At 45.6% G+C, this 22863-nt stretch overlaps 2 protein-coding genes across 2 annotated transcripts in view; one reads left to right on the forward strand and one right to left on the reverse strand.

The window, feature by feature from the left end:
- The window catches only part of ASB2 (ankyrin repeat and SOCS box containing 2), a 75817-nt gene extending 62597 nt beyond the window's left edge, over window positions 1–13220 (forward strand). Inside the window, 3 exon segments of the mRNA XM_088464343.1 lie at window positions 1830–2391; window positions 4252–4405; window positions 6251–13220. Of these exon segments, the coding sequence (XP_088320469.1) occupies window positions 1830–2391; window positions 4252–4405; window positions 6251–6393 (859 nt within the window). The 3' untranslated portion in view covers window positions 6394–13220.
- Window positions 13221–19697: 6477 nt separating this feature from the next.
- On the reverse strand, window positions 19698–22142 carry FAM181A (family with sequence similarity 181 member A). The gene is made up of 2 exons (XM_088464358.1): window positions 22051–22142; window positions 19698–21651 (listed from the first exon to the last, which is right to left on the reverse strand). The coding sequence occupies exon 2, from the start codon at window positions 21580–21582 to the stop codon at window positions 20728–20730; it is 855 nt and encodes a 284-aa protein (XP_088320484.1). The 5' UTR covers window positions 21583–21651; window positions 22051–22142; the 3' UTR covers window positions 19698–20727.
- Between the last annotated feature and the right edge of the window lie 721 nt (window positions 22143–22863).

Raw genomic sequence — 22863 nt, forward strand, 5'->3', positions numbered from 1 at the left:
GAACTGACTGCACAACACAGTCCAGCCAGCCCCTATGGACTTTGAAGTAGTGGACACAGCCCCTATTAACAACAGCAGCACAGCACAACACAGCCAGCCCCTATGGACTTTGAAGTAGTGGACAACAGCAGCACTACACTACACTACACTACACTACACTACACAGTCCTAACTCCCACCCTCCCTCTTCACTGTCCACAGCCGAGTGAGAAAATGGCGCCGACGCGGGTACCTTATATAGGATCCAAAACCCGCGAGACTCGGAAGGCGGGATGATGACGTTTTGCCTCGATTTCAGATCCGAGTCAGGCGGGAAAAGTCGAGCCTGACTCGGATCGGGGGGGCTCGGGGGGGTTCGGATTTCAGAAATCCGAACCCGCTCACCCCTAATATATATATATATATATATATATATATATATATATAAGACAGCTTATTGCTGTGGTAGATAGGTGTTTAATAAATAGGCCCTTAAAAGTTAGCTTTTCAGAGCTTGGCTGCGTTACCTAATACACTCTTTAGATGGCGCTGCTTGCCCATTACATATTTTTTCCGTAGATCACTGCTTAGGACCCCTCTCCAGTAATTACCGCTCGACCATGTCCACCTGGATAGCCACGCATATGCATTGCCACTGCCGGGTCCAAACCTAGAAGTAAAGTGATCATGTAAGTAATCACTTCGCTATTTATACTTCACCAGGACAGGCTCTTACTGGAGCCTGTGTCTCGGTATCTGGGGCATGCCAAATCGCTGGGCTATGTGGTGATGAGGAATGTAACTTTTCTGGCCTTTTCATAAATATTAATAAATAGGCCGGTATATCCTTGGGCAGAGGGAACTATCCTGCAGACGGCCAGAGTCTCTGGGGCCTATTCATCATGATGAAGTATTGGACTCGCTGCGAGGGATACTTATGTATACAACTTGCAGTGGGGGAAACGTGACACCGGAGCAATTCATCATTGCTCCGGTGAGGGGACAACTGCTCCGAAAAGCAGTTGTCCCCGTGGTTAGTATCGCAGCTACTTCTGTATCTGTGATATCTTCTGTGTTACCTTCTTCATGAATGGCCTGATAACTTCATTCCTACAATTGCAGGTGAAGATGTGCATTGTCACCTGCTTTTGTGAAAAGAAGTGATGATGAATAGGCCCCTGTGTGATATGTGGCAATAGTCTCCCGGGGCAGTGGTTTGAGGATGTGGCATGAAGGCTAATGGGGAGTTTAGCATTATTGGGGCAGGGTATACTATATGGGGGAAATAGACAAATGTACCCAGTCATAATGTCAACACCAGAATGTCAACTTGGGCATATGTTGACATGTAACATGTCGACATACAGAAATGTTTACATAAGCATTATGTCAATTTTGTGCATGTCGACAGTCACAACATGGACAGTACATTTTAGTGCTACATTTAGGTTTAGCGTTAGACTAATATAGTGAAAAAAATGACATTCTGACGGCTGACATGTCGGCATAAAGTAATGGCAATGTTATGATCATATCGGCATTTCTGTACGTCGACATGCTAAATGTCAACATACCGTCCATGTTGACACTTTGACTGTTGACATCCAGAACCATGTTGACATAACGTAAAACACCCGGGCCAAATGCCTGGCCTCCCGTACGGTATTGCGGTGTGCGTAGCCAGCATTAGACCTGGGCTGGTGGTCTGCGCTGTTGCTGGACTCTGCACTAATAGTGCTCACATGGGGATCTGCTCTGTATATTGGTCATTAAATCAATGCTGCATTGTATGCTGATAAGATATGCAAATGAGATTAAGCTGTAAACTGCATTTTACATCTTTCTTGTAGGATTGTTTCAATGCTCATCCCAGTGACGAGTCGTACGCGAGTTAAGAGAAGCGGCATAAGCCCCCTCCACATAGCCGCAGAGCGCAACAATGATGACATCTTGGAAGAGCTGATGAATGCCGGCTACGATGTCAACGCCACCCTTTCCTATGACCGGGCCAGGCTGTACGAGGACAGGCGCAGCACTGCGCTGTACTTTGCAGTCATGAATAACAATATTAACACCACGCAAATGCTCCTGGAAGCTGGCGCCAATCCCAACATAGATATTATCAATCCGCTGCTGATCTCCATACGGCAGGGCTGTCTAACCACCATGAAGATGCTCCTAGACCATGGGGCGAATATTAACGCCTACATCTCCACCCACCCCACCTCCTTCCCAGCCTCCATCATGTTCTCCATGAAGTATCTGAGTTTGTTGAAATACGTCATGGATCTGGGCTGTGATGCAGAGTCCTGTTTTACATGTGAATATGGAAATAGGACTCATCCTGCCATTGAGGTTAACCGGGAACAGGATCATATACCCCAACAGCATAAACAGCCCAAAATTGTGCAGGTACAGTCGCAGCAAGAAATGATCTTTACTTTTCCAAGCAGTGGGGCCGCCCATGCTCCAAATCTTACCTAGTGCTGGCAAGCAGGACCCTCCTCCTCTGCGGTGCCATATTCCCAGCGATATTCGGAAATCTGCGCACAAGAGAGCAAAGATGACATCTTCCAGGAAGAAGCCACTGGGAAAATGTCACCGCAAAGGAGGAGGAACCCGCTTGCTGGCACAAGGTAAGTAAGCAGTGTGTGCGGTTTGCACCCTACACCCATTTTATATATATGCAATCAGGAAGCCAACGGTCTAAATGCCGACCGCTGGCTTCCGAACTGTGAAATCCCAGCAAGGTACTAAGGACAGGCGTCGAAATCCCAACGCCTGTCATTAGACCTACGCCAGGAGCTCGATGCCCGGCATACCAAACGACATACCAAACAAAGGACAGCCGCGGGGTTGGGAGGGTTAGGTGTCAGGGCTCCCTGGGGGACTTAGGGTTAGGCACCAGCCCCGGGAGGGTTAGGGTTAGGCTAGGGGAAGAGGGGGTTAGGGTTAGGCATCCCCAGGGGGAAGTTAGGGTTAGGCACCCCCCCGGGAGTCTTTGATTTAGGCTGCGGGAACGGGGGGGTTAGGTTTAGGCACTTGGAGGCGGGGAGGTTAGGGTTAGGCACCCCTATGGGAGGGTTAGGGGGGAAAATAGGGTTAGTTATACTTACCTTATTAGCGATCGGGATCTTCACCCCTGCCGGGCTTCCACTGTCGGGATTACATACTACACACACACACATATATATATATATATATATATATATATATATATATATATATATATATATGCCTATGGTCACACCATTGCTGAACTGAGTTTATGCTCACCAACTCTTGCACATCGCGGTATGACCATCCAAGCATGATGGACGGCAAGTATAGGATGTGCAAATATGTACATTATAGGCTCACATATGTGCACTACAGAAATGTGTATTTTATGGAGACAAAATGACTGTGGGCCTGATTCAGATATGTACGCAATGCCAATTTTTACGCAGATCGATCAATTGTTTGCCATTGCGCATGTGTGTCAGCTGCACTGCGCACGACTGCTCTGCGATCACACCTGCACAGAGGCCCTGATTCAGACCCGGACGCTCTGACAGAGCGCTCGCTCTGAATCAGGGCCGTCCCTCCTCCTTTTTGGAGCGGCCTTCTGGCCGCTCGCATAGCTGTGGGTGACCACCCACAGCTATAGCGAGCGGCCAAAGTGAAGGTCGCGATGGTCAAGACCATCGTGACCATCGGGCTTGCGACGAGACCGTTGCAGTAGGGTCTCGCTGCCGCAAGCCCTGGAGTGCTTTTGGCTCTATCAGAGCCAATAACACTCCCACTGACATCACTAGTGATGTCAGTGGGGCCGGCCCCAGATGGTAGGTGTTCCCATGGGAACGCCTCCGTCTGGGCAGCCACGCCCCCGGCATGCCCACGAAAGGGGGCGTGCTGTCACTCACCATCGACAGCCCGCCCCCTTTGGTGCGAGACCCATAACGACGGCTTGGCCGGCGTTATTCGGGTCTCGCGCATGCGCACGACGGAGCCGGCTCCCTCGTGCGCATGCGCACTTGGGCAACATCGACCCGCTTGCGAGCGCTCGCGAGTGGGTCTGAATTAGGCCCAGAGGATCCATTCTCAAAGTGAGTGACAGGTAGTCAGCGATTTGCATCGATGTTACCGATGTATACGCCGTTGTGTGTTATTGGACAGATATGAGAAGGTAGCAGCGGTCGTCCCTATGCCCCGCTAAGCTATGGAAGGCATTAGCATATTTTTAATAGGTGTATACACGTTATTTAGTAATTACTTGTTAATATTTTCCAGTTCTGTGAGATGGTTTCTACTCCTGAATTTAGCCGCTGGGCTGGACCCATTATAGACGTCCTCCTGGATTATGTGGGGAATGTGAAGCTGTGTTCACGCCTACAAGAACATCTAGACAGCTATGCCGACTGGGAGTGCATTAAAATTAAATCAGGTCAGTACAATATTGTGTGTTCTGAGACCGGCTATTGCTAACCCTCCCCCTCCCCCCCAAACCTAACCCTCCCTTAGGGGTGTCTAACCCTAACCTCCCCCCCACTGCCTAATTCTAACCACCCCATAGTACCTAAACCTAACCCCCCCTCCCTGCACCCTAAACCTAACCCTCCCGGGGGCGCCTAAGCCTGACCTTCCCCCGGTGGGGCCTGACCCTAACCCCCCCCTTTCCCCTAGCCTAAACCTAACCCTCCCGGGGAGGTTCCTGACCCTAAGTCCCCCCGGGAGTCCCTAACTCTCCCCTCCTGCGGCTAAGCGCTCCCGACACTCGGCTTATCTATGATCGGTATGCTGGGCGTCAGGATTTCGGCGTGGGGCTGATGATAGGCGTCGGTATTTAGACGCCTGTCATTATTGCCATGCCCGGGATTTCACAGTCGGAAAGCCGGCGGTCGGCATTTGGACTGCAGGCTTCCTAACTACATCCCCAATATAGAGCTGGATGATGAAGCAATATCTTTTAAATTATATTTTAAAAAATGCATACCGTAACAACATATATGCTATGAGCGGTCATATATAAATGGGTACTTAGGGTGTATTTACTAAACAGGGGTTTTGCAATTTTTGGGGTTTATCTGTCATTTTACTGTTGGGGACTGCTTCCCGCTGATTTACTAAAGCTCAACTGCCCCAATCCGCAGAAAACCCAGACTTTAGGATACAATAGAACATCGAAGAATCATCAATGTTTTCCCCATTAGAAACCCCATATTTACTATTCCTGGCTAGGCCTTCTGATTGGTCAGATAAACGTGGAGGTTTAATGGCAGATTAAAAGGTGTCCGCCTGTGCTATCCCTACCTTACCACCGGTGGTGTTTACCTTCTCCAAACGATAGCTTCTAGCGTGTCTTGGCCGATGTAGTTGCCGCAGCGCTGGGAGATGAAGTCAGACGCCGGCCACCTCACGGGTCTTCGTGGTGGGTATACCGCTCGGTCTGGTTCTTAAGCTCTCCACACTTCCTTCCTTAACCAACGCGTTTCGGTCCTTTTTCAAGGACCAGAAGTGGTCCGAAATGCATTGGGTAAGGAAGGAAGTATGGATAGCTTAAGTACCAGACCGAGCGGTATACCCACCGTGAAGACCCGTGAGGCGGACGGCGTCTGACGTCATCTCCCAGCGCCGCGGCAACTACAATGGCCAAGACACGCTAGAAGCTATCGTTTGGAGAAGGTAAACACCACTGGTGGTAAGGTAGAGATAGCACAGACGGAGACCGACACCACGGACTCGTTACACCAACGGTCAATTTGTGGCACTATAGCCACCACTTCCAATTAGTCTCAAAAAGACTATAAACATTAATAATTGTATGTTTTTTATGTGTTTGTTTGTATGATTATTATGCTTTACAGCGCTCATTTACATATGCCACTATATTTTAACCTTATTGAGCTGCTATCTTACATTTGAGCACAGAACATTTAAATTTAGATTTAAAGGTGGTTTTATGGCAACTTGGTCAAAACCCCAGGAAAGACACTCCACAAAACCACCCTAACACAGATAGACATCAAAACCTCATCAGAACTGCTGAATAGTAAATTCAGTGCGTTGGTGCTTCAATTTGCTGGTGATGTGCAGGGGTTTGTAAACCTCAGCAAACCCGCTGCTTACACAGTTTACCCCCTGGTGAGTAGACCAGCGCTTCCAGCTGTCCTGGGTGAACAAAAGTCAGTTCTGTGGTCTAGTTTATGAATGGGTCTGTTCCCAGCTGCAATGGAGCCCCCATGCGTTCTGATTGAATCTCCCAGGCTTACAGATCTTGTTTCTCTTGTAGAACCTCCTCGGCCCCTAGCGCACTTGTGTCGCCTGAAAGTGCGGAACGTGATAGGAAGCAATCGCATTAAATTGCTGGACACCTTGCCTCTTCCATGCAGACTGATACGGTATCTCAGCTATGACCGCTCTAATGAGTATTAGCTGTGTGACAAGGATCTGCGCTCAGGTACCTGCAGCAAAGAGTCTGGGGATGAGAAGTCTGACGAAAACAGGTGATGGATTATTAATGGGAGTTTACGGTGCCAGCCGGGTGTTGGTTCTACAAGATGTGACCCTGAGCTGTCCCTAATACGGCGCTCCACAGACCTCTTCAGGCAAAGAAGCGTAAAGTTACTGTACACTTAACAGAATGGTGATAAGGTATTTCCGAAAATGGACCCTATCACCTTTACACAATGGCAGCCATCGTTTTGTGAGCCCACTTATGGTCATGCACATTGACTATTTTATAGACTGCTCCGTCACCTATTGTCACTTTGTACAGTATTTAATAGTTATAATATTCTATTGTTAAGCGCGCAATTGTTATTTTATTTGAGTGAAAATCAGCTGATTATTGTTGCGTTTGATGATATCGACAGCAGTTTTTTTTTATTTTGATTCCATTTTATTTTCCATGTGGTTTGAACCATGAAAATTACACGTGTCTATGATGTCTGAATTAATAATGAGTAACTATGCTGGTTAATTATAATTTTTATTTGTTGGTCTGCCCGATACCAACTTTATAACTTTTACAGAGTAAGAAGTTAAGATCAGAAACAAAATTAAATAATACAATAAAACGAATTGGCAGATCCAGTGCCCAGTTGGTGGTGATGGGCGGGGTTGATAGAGGATCCTGTAATGTATGTGTAATCAGCGACCTCTAGTGGTGGGCAAAATATATTCATAAAAAATACAACAAACGTAGAAACCACAGGTTTTGCACGCCTACAATGCTTGGGGCTGATCCTATGTCGAATATATGCAATTTTGCATATATCCGTCCCATGTTTGCTGGATCTGTCTGAAATTGGGAGGTTTGGGGCGGCGACAGTGTGAGTGCGCAGAACCACCATGACATTACCGCGAGTGTCACGGGCGTGTTTCTAAAGCTCAGTGCGATTCTGAGCTGTGCATACGGGGAAGGCAAGCCTGCTCTTGTACCAAGTATGGTCGAAGTGCCGATACTAATGATTACAGTTACGGCAGTTGGCGATCAATCGATTGGCGGCTTCGGTTTCCGATTGCAGACGGACGATCCTTCACATTAGCTCCAAGGAATCTCATATTAGCATAATGTAGTACAGCCACTTTGCCTGCGACTCAGAATCAGCCGCTTTATATACCAGGCCTCCAATAGTATTTCCCCAGTGGCAGGAACAAGTGTGCCAGCTTATCCGCCAAGTTCATATGTCAAAGTGCTCACGCATTTCGCCATCTTTGGAAATGCCTAGTTTTGCAGTTGGCAGATGCTACAGGATGGAATCACCTTTATTAATTTAACCCGTTATAGTTCTCTCCTTGGCGCAAAGTATGTATCATTATACAGGTTTGGTCTCTCATATGCAAAATGCCTGGGTATTTTAGATATCGGAATATTCCGTATTTTGGAATATTTGCATATCATAATTAAATATCTTGGGAATGGGACCCAAATCTGAACACAGAATGCATTTATGTTTTATATACACCTTATACACAGAGCCTGCAGGTATTTTTATACAATATTTTCAATAATTATGTGGTTTAAACAAAGTTTGTGTACATTGAACCATCAAAAAGCAAAAGGTGTCACTATCTTGGTCATGCTAAAAATATTCTGTATTTCGGAATATTCCGGATTTTGGAATATTTGGATATAGGAGACTCAACCTGTGTAAGCATGAGGGCAGTGCCTGATCTCCGAGGATTCTCAGTGGTTTCAGAGAACTTAAGTCCTTTTGCTGGAAATTGCCCTCCACGGGCACGTTCATGTGCCCTAATTGTGATATGAACGCTTATTTCTGCAAATCAGTGTAAGGTTTGGCCCACGCCTGCGCTTAAACCGCAGCTAGCAAAGAGGACTCCGTGGCCCGTCTAACTCTTCTTACATTTTTGTACCTAACAGAAGCCATCATTTTGGTCCCCAAATCAATGAACTTATCTGTATAACCAGTGAAACACAGTATTATTATTACCGTGTGTTTATATAACGCCACCATTTTGCGCAGCACTGTACAGAGAATATTTGTTCGGCTGTAAACTTGTGACGTAACAATAGAGCATCTGCTTCTGTGTTTTGTTAATGACCCTTACTAAGATGGGAGTTCTATTATGAAGTGATGTTTCCCATAGCAACCAATCAGATTCCAGGTATTTTATTCTAGAAGGTGCTAGATAAATGAGAAGTAGAATCTGATTGGTTGCTATGGGCAACATCACTTCTTAATAGAACTCCCATCTTAGTAAATGTACCCCTTATAGTGTGACATACACATAAAGGCATTATAGGGCAGGATTCAGAGATGGAAACTAATGCAGCTGCGACTGCGCCTTTTCTACTTTGCTAATGCCGCATCCGATGGGATTTGTACTTTGACGCCCACCAGCTGCGGCTCTGATCCGCCAATGTGCGCCCCATCGGAGGCAGGACTGTCGCACCATTGGACATTAGAGCAGCCCTATGCCTGCACAGAATGTCCGTCAGAACATGGCCGCCAGCACAACTGTGAAAAAAGACGCACCCGCTGGCGGCGACACGTCTGCGCCTGCCCAGCCACCCCTCCCTACTATAGATGTATCCTCACTTATCTTTGCCGCCAATACAGCAAACGTGCACAAGCATTGAGACTTGTGAATTACCGCGCACGAGTACGCCACAACGTGCCAGGCCATGGCAGCATTCGCATCATGCAGTCCTATGGATCGCGGGAGCGAATAAGATGCATGCGACCATTCGCAGGCACGCGACTTCCCTGCCACGACAAGTCGCAGAGGCGGCGAAGATGTGCGAGGACACATCTGTGCCTCTCAGGAATTACCTCTCTCTGCGGCAAAATTCATTCTGCGTCCCCTGCGATAACCAACGGGACGCATGCGCGGTACCTAAAATCTCAGACAACTGCGCATAAATATCACCCACTGGTTCTGGATTATGAAACAAAACAGTATTATTATAAGATGTAGTTTTCAAGCACCGAAATCTATTTCTGGTTATGCTCGGTGTACATTATTCATTACATGAGTCGTTGCTGTCTGTGTGGTATGTATTATTATTAGATGAGGTTATCGTAGATGTATTCATAGTGTGATGTGAAATCATTATACAGGGTAAGAGTAGTCAAGTTAATATATATTTTCAACTAGTACTCTCAAAACAGGGCCATAACTAGGTTAGTGTGACCAGTGCCATGGCACAGGTCACCGCAGGGCAGGGGGCACTGTTTGGGCCTGTCACTTTCCCTGTTTATTATCATTCTCACTTGTAGCTTCCTCTTGTTTTATCCCCAGCATCCCTATCTCCCTGTTGAAAAAATGGCTGGCGCCAATGTTCTCGATGTCACAAGGCACCAAAAAGTCTAGTTACGGCTCTGTCTCAAAATATTTATTAGTTTAATACTTAATGCCCTCTTGCGTTGATCTTCCGTCTACATTGGTATAGTAAAACGCCAGTGAATACACCCTGTTGTGGAGTCTAATCTGGGGACGGATTGTATTATGGAGGTATACTTGCTGTTTATACTCATCAAATTTGCTGATGTAGTCTATGCACCATACCATACCTCAGAGCCGTAACTAGACTTTTTGGTGCCCTGTGCCAGAAAGAGCATTGGCGCCCCCCCATTTTTTAAATAGGGACAGAACACACCCAAAAAAGGGGAATAGCCTTACGGGGAAGGACCAGGGAAGAGATAGGGGAGGCCAGGAGATGCTGGGGATGAAATAAGAGGAAGCTACAATTGAGAGTGATAATATACAGGAAACTGACACGCCCAAACAGCGCCCCCTGTCTTTTAGTGCCCTGTGCCATGGCAGAGGCTGCACTACCCTGGTTACGGCCCTGCCATACCTCCCCATAGATCCCCAACTCCCCATAAGCAGTCAGAATACAGCGTTGTGCTCTGGTAAGTAATGTTAGATACGCTGCACTGGAGAGTGCATCTAATGAGCAATTGTCATTTGAAAATACACAAATTTTTTAGATTTCCATAAACATGGACTTTATTCTTTAGAAAAAAAAAAAAGCAAAAACAAAATAACACAATACGGCTGAGCATTCATTTTATATAATATTAGCACAGCCTTACTGACAGGAATAATATGTTTACAACAGCCAAAAATGGATGAGCTGAACCGCAAGCACAGATAGGCTAGATACTTTACATGAGAAGAACCTTGGGGGAGCCTTGGCGAGAGATAAAGGGGGTCATTCAGACCCACTCGCGAGCGGCAGTACGCTCGCAAGTGGGTCGATGTTCCCCACTGCGCGTGCGCACGATGGAGGGAGCTCCGTCGTGCGCATGTGCGAGACCCGGGGAGCGACGGGCTTTCCATCGCTCCGGGTCTCGCACCAAAGGGGGCGTGCTGTCGATGTTGATTGACAGCACGTCCCCTTTGGTGGGCGTGCCGTCTGAAGCCGGCCCCACTGACATCACTAGTGATGTCAGTGGGAGTGATTTTGGCTCTGATAGAGCCAAAATCACTCCAGGGCTTGTGGCTGGGAGACCCTACCGCAGGGTCTCCGTCGCAAGTCCGATGGTCGAGACCATTGCGACCATCTTTTTGGATGCTCGTATATGCTGTGGGTGGTCACCCACAGCTATACGAGCGGCCAGGAGGCCGCTCCATTTTCATGGAGGAGGGCCCTGATTCAGAGCGAGCGCTCTGGTCAGAGCGTTCGGCTCTGAATCAGGCCCAAAGTGCCAACCAATCAGCTCCTAACTGTCATGTTGCAGGATGTGTTTGAAAAATGTCAGTTAGGTTGGTTTATCTCCGCCCACTTTATCTCTCTCCTCGGGTTAGTACATCTACCCTAGTCTAAAAAGTAAATTTCACTTTGTTTTCCTTGATTTTATTCCACAATATCAAGGTTTTTCTGTCATAGGGGGAGATTTATCAAATCTTGGAGAGAGATAATGTGGAGAAGTTGCTCATAGCAACCAAGTAGCTTTTCTAGCACAGTCCATAAAATGACAGAAGTTGATTGGTTGGTACTTTTATGTATCTCACTCCACTATCTGTCTCCAAGATTTGATAAATCTCCCCCTATAGAGTTTTATTTTCAATTAGTCGCTTGGGCCCATTTTGGACTAGTCGCACTCCTTTATAAACTTCCTATCAGGGTGGTATCATTGTCCTTTAATGTGCCAAATCCAAAATATTGCTATCATACCAGACAGACAAGCTGATGTGACCGTAGTCCACTTATGGCAAGAGAGATATTGCTTTATCCTTATATTACACTGTACAATGTTATGTCTATGGCATATTGCCACACGGTCACCAAGATAAACCGCGGGCCCAGGAGAGAAGGGGGAGTGGTTACATTCTGGGAGGTGTGGTCATGACCCTTAGGGATTATTATTACGTGATGAGAAATACTAGAAGACAGATCCTGAGGGGCCGGTGAGCCCCCTTTGCAGCATGCGCGCTGCGTCGGGGGACATTTCACCTACTCCACAGCTTGCTGGGCCTTCCTGCCAGACCTCTCAGACAGTGCCGGACCCGGGTGATCAGTACCCACCTCCTTCCCATTCTCAGCGCTCTTGCATATTGCAAACACCATGTATACCTGGCACCCAGCATGTGTCTGTCTATAAAGAGCTGCTTCAGGCAGTAGGTTTAGTACAGAGTTAATTATACAGTCTAAATTCTTGGGTTATACAGTATATTGGTGATAGATCTGATAGAGATTAAGGTAGATATATGCACATTACACAGAGGGTCTGATTCAGAGCCGGACGCTATTTGCACTCGCTCGTTCAGAAAAAAGGGGGTGGCTATTAAAATGAACCGTTCGTCTTTTTGCGGTCTGTTCACGCCTCTATGTCTGAACGAGCGATCAAAACTTGCGGTTGTAATTTTGAAAAATACGCCCCCTGGCCGCTCGCACCATACGTCATGTCTGCTATTTATTAGATTAATCGAGTACATCGAACAGCGTATGAACTGCTCGCTATTCTTGTGGTTGGTTTTTCCTACCGCTATCTTGCGAGCAGTTTTGACCCTTAAGCACGCCTGCGTTCGGATCTCCACTCCCCGTTTTCAAGCACCTTCCCCTGTTACCACCCACACATGCCTCCTCCTGTCACTCAAAATAGTAGGCATTCGCTATTTAGCGAACAAATGATTTTTGGCCGCACTGACTGGTTCACACATGCGTATTACAATCCGTACGCATGCGCAGATATGCGAACTTCGCTCATAACGAACGAGCGGCCGCTTACGAGTGGCTCTGAATGAGGGCCAGAGTGCACATTACACATACACAAACATTTATAATAGCTTTTCGGAAGGAAGAAGGTTCACCAGTCACCTCAGGCAGCACAATGTCCCAGTCACTCATACACCATGGCAGCCATTTTGTGTAATGAAACAATATAAATATGAATTGATAAGATAGATTTTCATGACAATAGCTGACTCCACTGCAGGCAGCAACATCTACATTTTCCCTTTACAATGCAATTTGCGCTGCTTGGGCAGCTAGACTTGCGCTCGCCATATTTAGAAAATTAAATGTTTGTGGTTTTATTGTTTGGTGTGTGAAAGACAAACTTACCAATAGGTGTGTTATATACAGTGATTTCTATAACTGGCCGGGATTGACTGAGTTACAATATTCCAAATATAAAATGTGCAATTCACTTGTTTTTTTTTTCCCGAGAGCACTTTTTTGGTTGTGTGTTTGTGTTTATTTAGTGTTTGTATAAGACTTTTTTTTTTACGAGTTTGTATTTTGTACGTTTTGTTTACAAATCTGATTTTAAATAAATGTTTACAATGTGCAACTTGTCTGAATTACTAAAAAAAAAGAACACTGATTCCACAAATCGCTGACTGCAATTAAAGGAAAAGATGTATATAAATGCTGAAAAATCAAAGGTAGATAAACTTTCCCATCTGCTTTTTGTACTTTCACTGTCCTTAACCCACCCAGCTAATCCCCAGGAGGAATGGTTTAAATAGATTTTTCTCCATTTCACACAGTGTAGAGTTGAGGATAAGACAGGCTGTTGGCTCGATACTGTATAGCAGAGGTTGCCAAACTCCACCATTACAGTCCAGGTTATAAGGATATCTATGCTTGAGTCCAGATGGTTAAATCAAATTGACTGAGGTGCTAATGAAGTCACCTGTGCTCAAGCATGTATAGCCTTAAAACCTGGACTGTAAAGGCTGAGTTTGGAAACCTCTTCTGTATAGTGTGAGGCCCAAAATGAGGGTGAGTTGTATTCAAAGGGGCAATTGTTTCCTACACACAGCTGACTTCCTACCAGTAATCCTACAGAAAAACCCTGCTGCTAGATGGCTGATAACAGAGAAACAATAGCACGCGCTGTCCTGAATAAACAAACACAATGTAAAACATCTCATGTTCGGTTAAGGTATGGAAATATTTACATATATAGTGTATTTGTGAATGTCAGTAATAACTGTTATTGTTTTATACAGGGCTGTAGCTAGGGTGGTGCGGCTGGTGCCATCGCACAGGGCACCACAGGTCAGGGGGCGCTGTTTGGGCCTGTCAAATTTCTGTTTATTATAATTCTCACTTGTAGCTTCCTCTTATTTCATCCCCAGCATCTCCTGGCCTCTCCTATCCCTTCCCTGACCCTTCCCCATGAGGCCATGGTCCTCTCTCAGGTGCACTATATTATGTCCCTATTTATCCCCAGCATCTCCTGGCCTCCCCTATCCCTTCCCTGACCCTTCCCCATGAGGCCATGGTCCTCTCTCAGGTGCACTATACTATGTCCCTATTTATCCCCAGCATCTCCTGGCCTCCCCTATCTCTTCCCTGGCCCTTCCCCATGAGGCCATGGCCCTCTCTCAGGTGCACTATATTATGTCCCTATTTATCCCCGGCATCTCCTGGCCTCCCCTATCTCTTCCCTGGCCCTTCCCCATGAGGCCATGGCCCTCTCTCAGGTGCACTATATTATGTCCCTATTTATCCCCAGCATCTCCTGGCCTCCCCTATCTCTTCCCTGGCCCTTCCCCATGAGGCCATGGCCCTCTCTCAGGTGCACTATATTATGTCCCTATTTATCCCCAGCGTCTCCTGGCCTCCCCTATCTCTTCCCTGGCCCTTCCCCATGAGGCCATGGCCCATTTTTGGTTGCATTATGTCCCTTTGAAAAATGAGGGGGCGTCAATACTCTTTCTGGCACAGGCACCAAAATGTCTAGTTACGGCTCTGGTTTTATATAAGCCATTTTTTGTTTGTTTAGTGGTAAGTTAATATTGTTATTTATATTGTGCCCTCAACTACCAGTATCCATGGTTGTGTCACTCAATTGCATGGAAATTAGAGAATGGGGAGTTTTAATGGACAGGACAGATTTACCCAATCAGATGAGTGACATCACCTGCAGATTTGCATAGCCGTTCTGTCCAAGCCAGGAGCTCAAGACAGTCTCTAACCACATTAAAATGATCGAGGCCCGGGGAATTGGGATTTCATGGTTGTCCATCTCAGGAAGAACAGCCGGTGGGACCTCCAACATTCTCCTGATTTGCTGTTACACAGAACGCTATTTGGCACTGTATTTCAAAATGGTAAAATATAGTCAGTGGGGTAGATTTGCTAAAGCTTTTAAAACTGGCAAGTGGAGCAACCAATCAGATTCTGCCTATCATTTTATAGAATACAATAGAGAAATGATAGCTAAAATCTGATTGGCTGTTATAGCAACACCTCCACTTTTCAGTTTTGGGGCCAGGTTCAATTAGCCTGAAGCAGTGCTGGGGGCTATTCAGTTGCTGCCACAGGCTGAACTTAACATGGATTACTTTTGGCCCCCTATTGAGCCTCGAATTATACATGTATATTACGTGATAAGAATGGCTTTTATAGCCCCCAACGGCACATCCTTGAAGCATACAGGACTGTACGTATTTTACAACATATGAAAATAATATAACTTTATCTTTATTGTACAGTCAGTAAGGGCAGGGCTAAAGCTGCATACACACATAAAGATTTTGGGCCTGATTCAGACCCACTCGCAAGCGGCTGTCCGCTCGCAAGTGGGTCGATGTTATGGACTGAGCATGCGCACGACAGAGGGAGCTCCGTCGTGCGCATGCGCCAGACGCGACGAGCGAAGGAAAGTCCTTCGCTCGTTGTGTCCGATCAAAGGGGGCGTGCTGTCAATGTTGATTGACAGCACGCCCCCTTTGGTGGGCGTGCCTCCCTGATGGGGGCGTTCCCACGGGAACGCCTCCCGTCAGAAGCCGGCCCACTGACATCACTAGTGATGTCAGTGGGAGTGATTTTGGCTCTGATAGAGCCAAAATCACTCCGGAGCTTGCGGTTGAAAACCTCAACCGCAGGCTCCGGCTCGCAAATTCGATGGTCGCGATGGTCTCGACCATCGCGACCATCACAATGCACGCTCGTATAGCCTGTGGGTGGTGACCCACAGCTATACGAGCGTCCAGGAGGACGCTCCATGAAAATGGAGCCCGGCCCTCATTCAGAGCGTGCGCTCTGCTCAGAGCGTACGGCTCTGAATGAGGGCCTTTGTGTCCAACCAGCCAACTAGCTGATTGGTTGGAATGAAAACCTGGTAAGGTATGAAAGTAAATGACAATCAGCAATTTGCTCCCAAACGCCAGAAAATGGACAAAAACTGTTGTTTGAACAAATAGTTTAGATCAAACATTTAACAAACTTGTCTGACGCCATTTTCATCTGTTTTCTGGCATTTAGGAGCAAATAGCTGATCAGTTACTCCCATACGTTACCAGATTTTCATTCCAACCAATCAACGAGTTGGATGGTTGGACAGAAAATCTTGACGTGTGTATGCAGCCTAAGGAAACCTGCGTGCCTATAGCTGTTCCACCTGGCACTAAGGATCCTGAGACTTGTAGATTACAACAGCTGGAAAATCACAGGTTACCTACATATCTACAGCAGAGGTACCTGACAGTGATTGCACTTTACTTATTAAAGCCTATTGCAACAAAAACAAGGAAATGAGTGCTCTACCTACCGGTCTGTTCACATGTTTGCATCTTTTCATTAGAATTGGAGTACAGTAGTATATCTTGTGTGATTTCACCCTAGGCAAGCCCAGAAAAAACCAACACACGTATATGCAGGATTGCAGACCCACACCCATCTGGCACACACCCACCTGCGCCCGAAGAGGCGGGACGGGGGAGAGAAGTCGCAGTCTCGATCACAGTGGCCGGTTCACGCACCCGCACTGCGTTGCATGCGCAGAACAAAACAATCGCCCCATTGCGTGCATAATCGCAGTTGCGTACGGTAATGAATCAGGCCCTATCAGTACCTGGCTGCTCGCCGCGGCTGATAATCCACACCGTGCCCTACTTATGCAAACCTATTGTAAATAGGACTGTAATATTACACCTAATGCCGCATACACATAGACGATGAGTTGAACGATATGAAGGATATCGTTACCGTTCATTGCGCTCAAGTGTGTATGCAGGACATGGTTAATGATGCGATGTCTTTCATCACCCATACTTGCAGGGCAACCTGACTATATCATCAGGTTCTGCAAGTACGTAGATGAGGGAGGGTGCCGTCACTGTGCGATATCGCTCATAAAGCATGGGACGCACTTAATATCGCTCATGGAGCACATCGTTGTGTGTATGCTGCTTTAGTTATAAAAGGAAAGCAAATCATTGCCATGTATATGTATAATTGTAAGATGCATGTTTAATGCAAATATGTTACTTAAATCAAAGTTGCTTTGCCCTGGTCTGAGAATTGGTTAATACAGATATTTACTTGTAACAGCACCTAGACAGCTAAAACCGACAACACTAAAAAAAAATGGTTTACGTTATATCACGGGTTCTCAAACTCGGTCCTCAGGATCCCAAACAGTGCATGTTTTCCAGGTCTCCTCACAGAATCACAAGTGAAATAATAAGCTGCACCTATGGCTCTTTTAAAATGTGTCAGTGAGTAATGACTGCACCTGTGCACCTACTGGGTAACCTGGAAAACATGAACTGTGTGGGGGTGCTGAGGACCGAGTTTGAGAACCACTGCCCTATATTATCCACTGAGGCGCACAACTTCACTATTCTACTTCCACAGTGATTCTATTTTATCATGAGACCTCCCCTTACATCAGTGGCTTCCAATATCAGCCCTCAGTCCAGGTAATAAGGATATCCATGCTTGACCACAGGTCAGTGGCAAATCAGGATTTCTAGAGGGGGGGTTTCCAAATGTGTAATTTTAGAGTGAGTGTGGCCAGACCATGAAGAGGGCATAACTACCACTTATCCAGCTTTAACCACTTGCCTGGCATGGTCGTATCAGATACGACCAGTCAGAAAAGCTCTATGGGCAGCTGCTGGAAAATCATTTTCTAGCAGCCGCCAATCACAGAGGGACCTCCTGGTCCCTCTGCACACTTTGCCCCTCCCCGTGGGCCGATCACTGCAGTGATCGGCCAGCCCAGCGCCGGCGAACCCACCCCCCCGGCAGCTGCCGAGAGGACAGGGTAGAGAAGACAGCGCTGTCCTTCTCTCCCTCCACCCCCGCTATCAGCAGCCTCTTCCCCATTGATAATAACCCCACCCCCATGAATAAATCAGAGCCCTGGCCATAATATATAAATATATATATAAATATATATATATATGTGTATATATGTACATATATATATGTGTGTGTGTGTATATATATATATATATATATATATATATATATATGTGTGTGTGTGTGTATATATATATATATATATATATGTGTATATATTTATTATTTATATATATATGCACATATATATATATATATATATACACACATATATAGATGGCAGCCCCAACCGATGTTAAGGAAACATCGGCAGCTGTGCTCACAATCGATGTTTCTATCGATGGCCAACAGTACTATATAGCATAAAAATTCCCATTTTTTATGGTATACAGCGCTTAAAAATTTTTTTTTTTCTAGAAAATCGTGTTGGATAAGTTTTAAAAAGCTGTTCCTGACCTAATTCAATCATAAAAAAACAACAATTTTGGAGCGGTTTTTGGAGAAAGAATTCGTCAGTTAAGTGGTTAATATGCGTCATACATAGTGTATTGTGTGTCATAATCCCAGCATATACAGAACCAGTGATCACAGTAACCCATTATATGTGTCATACATAGTGTATTGTGTGTCATAATTCCAGCATATACAGGACCAGTGATCACAGTAACCCATTATATGTGTCATACATAGTGTATTGTGTGTCATAATTCCAGCATATACAGGACCAGTGATCACAGTAACCCATTATATGTGTCATACATAGTGTATTGTGTGTCATAATTCCAGCATATACAGGAACAGCGATCACAGTAACCCATTATATGTGTCATACATAGTGTATTGTGTGTCATAATTCCAGCATATACAGGACCAGAGATCACAATAAGCCTTTTGATGCGGCAGTAGGGACATCCTGCCTGAGCTGAATGTATTTATTTTAGATGTGGGCACCATTCCAGGGCATGGGAGCAAGTCTGGGAGAGCAGCAGAAGAACCTGGCACTGTCCTGGACATATATGTAAATATTGAGCTCTATAGCAGTGCATGTTTTCCAAATCCCCTAATTGGTGCACAGGTTATTGATTACTGGCTGATACATGTTAAAACATCCACAAGTGATGCTATTTATTTCATTTATGATACTGAGAAGAACATGCAGCGCTAGTAAAATTCCATAATATTAACATTTCTATTGTGGTCATGGTGTGGGCTGGGGAGGGGGGTTTCCAGGCAGACAGAACCCCCCCCGCCCTGCGTTTGCCTATGCAGGTGGCTTAATTAGTACCTCAAACAATTTGATTTAACCATCTATGCTAAAGAATGGATGTCCATAAATACTGTTAGGGTGCTTTGAGGACTGAGTTTGGGGCTATTGCATCACAGATTTGATGTCAGAGAGGAAACACAGAGCTGACGAGGTTATCACTAAGGAGATAAATCCTGCAGAGTAAAATAATCTTTCTATTGCTTCAAAGTAATTTTAAATACACTAATGCATTGTATCCCAAATGTCCAGGTTTTAAGGATATCCATGCTTGAGCACAGGTGACTTAATTAGCACCTCATTCAATTTGATTTAACCATTTGGACGCAAGCATGGATATACTTAAAACCTGGACTGTAATGGCGAAGATTAGGAAACTCTGCTTAATGTACAATACCATAACCAAAATACTAAAAGTACTCTAAAAATATATATGCATATTATTATCCTAATTAATACTCAAAATATAGCCAGGTAGTTCCAAATGGAACTCAGAAATCAGTAGAAGCAGAAATGTGTGGTGTGTTTATTCTGAATTACACCTACATGTAACACATTTAGGCCTCATATCAGCTTTTCTGACACAGATTAAGCACAATATTATTTACACACTTTGGGGGTTCAACACAGAATTTCAGGTTCTTGTCATAAAAATAAGTCGATCTCTTTGCCTAATATACACATCTTATAATTCATAACCAGCAAAACGTCACAATACAATCTGCACACAGATAACAATTATTAGAACGGTGCCACGAGCATAACTTTCACACCATCCAGGTCTCTGGCCCCCTACCGCACAGAACGGTACATGGGCATCCTCAGAGGAATGTAGACTGTCCTCGCAGGTCCATGTAGGAGGCAGTATTTAGCAGAAGGGCATCTCAGGCAGACTCTGTCTATATCAATTCGGAGAGACACAGAGCCCGAATCAGCAGCGATCGCAAATGCAAAGAGGCACGCAGTTGGCCAATTTTAGCGATCCGTGCATGTGTATGTATCGCAGTGCGCGAATTAGCCACTGCGCTCGGGAATGAGATCGCAGTGTGTATGCAGACCCATCACAGAGTGATTGACAGGAAGTACCGTTTGTGGGTGGTAACTGGGGGGGGGTCGAGCAAACGCAGGCGTGCAAGTGTGTTTTCGAAGCCGTTACTGGGGCGTGCATAATTAACTAAGCCCCTGCAACAGCATACAGCCTAAGCTCCAGATACCGGAAAGAAGTTTAGCAGTTTGTGGGGTCTGAACTGCCTTAATTTTGAGGCTCCGATGGTACTCGATGTTACCGATGTTTTCGCAGACTTGCAAGGTATTACGGGTGTGAGTAAAAAAGAAGTGGGCGTCTTTATATTGTGCTGCAGCGGCACTGCATTTGCCTAATTTCGCAGCAGAACTGCGTACGTGCTTCTTGCTGCCGCAATCGCATCAGCGATCCTTGCTGAATCAGGCCAAGTATCCTCGTTAGATCACTAGGGTCTCGTCTGTGTTAAATATATCCAAAAACATTGAAAATGGAGGTTGGGACCGCCGGCTTGGTGGGAATGGGTTTCAGAACCACGTGTCTATATATCCTTTGGCTTGAATCTTTACACAAGTGCTGGATTTCCACAGTGGGAACAGTTGTGTTTTTGCTCCACAGGGCCAGGGCAGTGAATGGGTTGAGAGGGTGGATGCCATGGCTTTGCTGGTACATGGCCTGTTGTCCATGGTACTGAAGTGGACAGCAGCCACAAGCGTTGACCCGTTCGGTGAGGGATGCTATGAGGGGCCCTTTACCGGTCTCCTTGTCTCCTGTGGGATGGACACAACTAAGACCAGACGTGTCCTGAATTGGTACGTTTTTCCCTTTTTTACCCTCATAACCAGGAAGAGAAGTTTCAGTCCTATCTTGGTAAATAATATCTAGTCTAGATGGGCAAGACATCTCCAGGAGATTGGTGGGAGGTCTGGGCTCTTCCCAGAAAGAAGCTGGAAGCTGCCTCTTTCTCATGGGAACCTGGTCCTGCCTTTCAACCTCAATACGGTTTTCCTGAGAGCACATGTCCCCAGTAATGCCCTCATCAGCCACTAGTGCACCCATGTCTTTGCCAACTAGTCCTTTGCCGTGAGTGGCAGAATGGAGTCTGTCCACAAGTCCTTTCCTCAAGTCCACATTTTTGCCAGAGTGGCATCTGGGCAATCTGGAATATTTCTGGGAAAACCTCTTCAGTTGCTTCTGCAGATATTTTCTGTGGTCCACAGACCTCCTGCAAGGGGCTGACTTATCCAAAGCTGCCTTGATATCACATGATGCCAGGTTGACGAAATTCAGCAGTGTTTTGACTTCATTGTCCGAGGCCATGTTTTGCAAAAATGACAAACTTCCATGAAATTGCAGCGGACGCTACACCAGAGCAGAAGGACAGGGGATCTGGAAATAAAGTAAAAAAAGTATGTGAAAAGGCAAAAAAATAACCATGGTCTCCAAATAATGTTGCACAGTCTGATAACAAATAACGCAGTCCAGCAATGTATTTATTTTGCAGGGTGGGGAAATTTTTTTCATTTAATGCAAGTTTTGATGCACAATCTTCATTTTATAACAATGTTATTATACAGGATGCATAGAAAACAATTGTGGAATGACAACAATGGTAACTAGATTTAAGGCATACTGTTTATCCTTATAAATGCAATGGAACCATATTTAAAGCTATATTACTTATAGAGAGCAAGTGATCAAAAACTTTTAAACTCCATTTTCTCACTGATCCGTCCCCCCCAGACACCCTCTGACCCACGTGCACCCCTCCGCTCCCCACTTACTTACTGTAGACATGTCTCAAATATCCCAAGTCTCCATATTTGCTGTATAAGAACGCAGCTGTAATCTTGTTACACTACAAGCCTGCTAGGATGCAGTGATGCTGCCAGAGATTGGGAGTAAAGTGAATGAATACTTGTAGTTAGGGGGGGCTTGTGGACCAATCAGATTCCACTGTGCAAATACAAAGCATGGCAATCAGGCATTATTCTGCCTGTTCCCACATTCTTCTCCATCTCAAATAGTCCCCATGGGAACAGCCACAAAAAGGCCACAAAAAAAATACCATCATTTCTCTGTTATTTTGCCATGTCCCCGGTCCTCTCCCCTCCTCTGCCTTCTCACAATATAACATGATATGCTGATGGTTAAAAGGGGATAGGTGGACACCCTCTCTTCCCCCTTTAAAATAAGTGAATCTGTCTGGGAGGCTGGAAGAGTCCATGGCTGAATGACATAGGACAATAGTGGTATTACTGAGCGGCCAAGCCTTCTCTTAACTGACCAAGGTTTTCTTCTATTCCCATTCTCTTCTTTGCGGATGAAAGGGTGATGTCAGCAAGGTAAGAATGAAACAAATCTCTGAAGAGATGTACGCATAGCCATGGAAAGAAGGTTTGAGGGCTGAAGAATCTTGTCTTTTATGTGTGCCTCCTCAATTCAGCTACACAAAGGCTGAATTACCCATTCAAACCCTGCGGACAAAGGCACTGAGCTGGGTAGTACTCTTGCATTTGTACTCAAACAGTTAGGGACTTAAATCGAGTCGTCATGATTGAGAAAGAGTTAGACAAAGCCCTTAGAATTGCCATCGGCAAA

This window comes from Taudactylus pleione, unplaced genomic scaffold (assembly GCF_031769625.1).
Source record: "Taudactylus pleione unplaced genomic scaffold, aTauple2 ptg001661l, whole genome shotgun sequence".
NCBI classification, from domain to species: domain Eukaryota; kingdom Metazoa; phylum Chordata; class Amphibia; order Anura; family Myobatrachidae; genus Taudactylus; species Taudactylus pleione.

Excerpts from the sequence above, each read along its gene's own strand:
- FAM181A (XM_088464358.1), bottom strand. The coding sequence starts at position 21,582 with ATGGCCTCGGACAATGAAGTCAAAACACTGCTGAATTTCGTCAACCTG.